The following is a 3127-nucleotide window of genomic DNA, read 5'->3' as shown; positions in this document are numbered from 1 at the left end:
TCCCGTTCATTTTATTAGTTTATTCAGGGACTTAATAAGCATTTTATTTGCAAATATAAAAGTTACATTAATTTTCCAGACCCTACTTATGGAATTTCATTGGGTATATATGTTATTATTGTCGTATGAATATTACATCTCAGACATTAAGAAGCAAATATGATTAGCATTTTAAAGAAGGAATCACACTTTTATTATTAATAATACAAGTAAAATCAATATTTTTACTAGGGAGCCACATTGTTTTTTGTATGCTAAAAATAAATTTGCACAAGTAAAATAAAATCTTTAATAAGGGAACTCCGCCGATCAGAATAACAAAAATAAAAACAAAAACATCTTCAATAGAAAAATTATACCCCATAAGTAAATGCATAACTAGATAAACTACAAGATCTCAAAACTTAAAATCATAAATCTAATGCTTGCGAAATGTTCATCATAATTTAATACTAAAGAGATTTAAATTGTATTTAACAATCATAGAATAACACAAATTTTTATGTTATAATAAAAAAAGAAATTATATTTTGATCTCTATTTAAATATCAAGACCCAAGTTTTTTGATTTTGAGAAAAGAAAACTAAAAGATTTGAGATTAAGAGAAATGCTTATATTATGAAATTTTTAAATTTTGGAGGCTTTTTTTAGTGTTCTTGCTAACTATCACAAATAAAGTAATAGAATAGAGGAAAAATATAAAAATAATAAACGACAAATAGGAAATTGGGAGGTAGCCAAAAAGAAAAATGACTGGGACAAAATAAATAAAAAGCACAACAAAAAAGGAAAGTCAGACAAAATTTAAGATAAATTCGAACTTGAATTTTACACACGAAAAAAGCTCTCAAAAAGGTCTACCAGTCATGGCACCTTCGTCTAATTTGCGAATGGGGGTGGCAGAATCATTTATTTAATCTAGTTTAAATTTTTTTAACATAAATATATAATAATTTTATCAACCGAGCGGGGATCCGCCCCTGCCTATACTCGAGTCAAAATTTTTGGTTTAGGGTGAAGAAACATTATTAATCCCTAGACGATAGAGATAAAGTTTTGCGAATATATATAAGGATACAATGAATAGTACCCTCCCTTCTCTCCAAATAAAGTTGGCGTTCTTTATTGGCGGCTAACATATTCTATTTTTCTATTGAATATAACTAATAATAGAAAATATAATTACACTCTGCACGAAATTTGCAAATATAGTACTCTAAAGAACAGAGATATGTCATATGTGTCTGTCTTGGAATCATTATTTCTATGCAATATAAATTACTTAAAATATATTCAAACTAAAAGGTCCAGAGCAGTGTGACGGCCACGCGGCTCTTTCGTACAATAGTAATTTCCGAGATGCCCCTTAAAGTCAAAAATATATCCAAGTGGATAACTTTATATGGCTATAAATTTGACCCTTGGTCCTGCTGTTTTTGTATCAATTTAGCTAACCAATATAGAAAGAGACAGCAGCGCGCTATGGTGTCAACTACTTCAAGTTTTCTACTTCTTGTTCTTGTTTCTTCTTCCTTGTTTGTAGCAAAAGCTCAGATACCTGCTCCAGTTAAAGGTCTTTCATGGAGATTTTATGAAACTAGTTGCCCTCAGCTTGAATCCATTATTAGGAAGAGGCTTGAAAAACAGATCAAGGATGATGTTGGCCAAGCTGCCGGTTTACTTCGCCTTCATTTCCATGATTGCTTTGTTCAGGTAACTAATTTCATTCCTTAAATTTACATACTTATTATTGCAGTAAATAAAATAAAAAATACATCTTCTAATTCATATTATATGGTTGTAGTTGATTGGTAGTGGAGCTTAAGAAAAAGAAGGAATGAAGATTTTTCGGACACATACTAAAATACTCTGAACTTATGTTGTTAAATATGTCGTACTATTTCTACAACAACAAAATGACGTTATTAAGAGTAAAGTTAAAGAGTTTTTGAGATATAAAAATGTGTCATTATTTAGTTTTTGATGGATATGTAATGCAGGGATGTGATAGTTCAGTGTTGCTAGATGGATCAGCAGGAGGGCCAAGTGAGCAGACTGCAATTCCTAAATTTGACACTAAGAAAGAAGTCATTCAAGATCATTGATGATCTTAGGAAAAGGGTTCACGATGCATGTGGGCAAGTTGTGTCTTGCTCTGACATTACAGCCATTGCTGCTAGGGATTCCGTTGTCTTGGTAAGACCAAAACTCCCATTTAGTCCTTGTTGTCTTGGTTTAGATCGTGTTAGTTTACTATGCAGATACATTTCATTTTCATACCAAAACTATATGTTTTGAAATATCATACATAAGATATGAAGTTCATTTACAGAAATTGGTTTTTCGCCCCCCACCCCCACCTCCCGCGCCGCGAAATTGGGACAGGATAAAGGTGAGAAAATGTCAGATTAAATTTTTTAAAGATTGTGAAGGCGTTATGAATGAGTAGTTGGTTTATATCTTTAATTTCAAAGAACTCTCCCGCCCCCCCCCCCCTCCCCCCCGCTTCGCTGTGAGGTCTTCAAATTTAAACTTGTCAAAGTCGTTTCTTTCGTATCCCATTTTTTTTTTTTTAATTTTAACAAGTTTCTAGATTTGAATTTTTATTACTCCTCTGTTTCAAAAATATTAGTAATATTCCCTTATTAGTTATTTAAAAAAAGATTGACACTTTTCAATATTTCTTTAATAGGGAGCATTTATAGCAAGACAAATATTATGACAGGTTTAAGAGTACAAATTTCAAAAGTTTAGGAACACATATTCTAAAAGTCTTCTCTTGTTTATTAAAGTTTGTGTAGTCAAACTAGGACAATCATTTGGAAACGGAGGGAGTACAACAAATATCTTAGGATCGTTTGGCCATAGATTTTGCGAAAATTTATTTGAGTTTTTTTTTTGTTTGGCAAATACATATTTGCTCATAAATTTACCCATATTTTGGCAAATTCCCAAAATCCAAAACCTAATCCCAAAACCAGCTCAAGAGCATATTTTGATCCAAAATATTACTGTTATATTTTTTAAAAATTACCCCAAACTTTTGTACATTACAAAGGAGTCCACCATTTATTATTTTGTAACAATGTTGCTTCGTCTTCTCGATTATCTCATAGTGTATTATGT

At 31.2% G+C, this 3127-nt stretch overlaps 1 protein-coding gene across 1 annotated transcript; it reads left to right on the top strand.

Annotated features, from left to right (window-relative positions):
• Positions 1–1425: 1425 nt before the first annotated feature.
• Positions 1426–2265, top strand: LOC109222205 (peroxidase 12-like). The gene is made up of 2 exons (XM_019386583.1): positions 1426–1714; positions 2002–2265. The coding sequence occupies exons 1-2, from the start codon at positions 1484–1486 to the stop codon at positions 2104–2106; spliced, it is 336 nt and encodes a 111-aa protein (XP_019242128.1). The 5' UTR covers positions 1426–1483; the 3' UTR covers positions 2107–2265.
• The last annotated feature ends 862 nt before the right edge of the window (positions 2266–3127 follow it).

Source organism: Nicotiana attenuata, unplaced genomic scaffold (assembly GCF_001879085.1).
Source record: "Nicotiana attenuata strain UT unplaced genomic scaffold, NIATTr2, whole genome shotgun sequence".
Taxonomy (NCBI): Eukaryota; Viridiplantae; Streptophyta; class Magnoliopsida; order Solanales; family Solanaceae; genus Nicotiana; species Nicotiana attenuata.
The sequence above is the reverse complement of the archived record's forward strand: the minus strand, read 5'-3'. Positions and strand labels throughout refer to the sequence as shown.

Bases quoted from the DNA above. Each gene is read 5' to 3' on its own strand.
- LOC109222205 (XM_019386583.1), top strand. From the start codon at position 1,484: ATGGTGTCAACTACTTCAAGTTTTCTACTTCTTGTTCTTGTTTCTTCT. The intron at 1,715-2,001 runs GTAACTAATTTC...TATGTAATGCAG, and splicing joins TCCATGATTGCTTTGTTCAG to GGATGTGATAGTTCAGTGTT.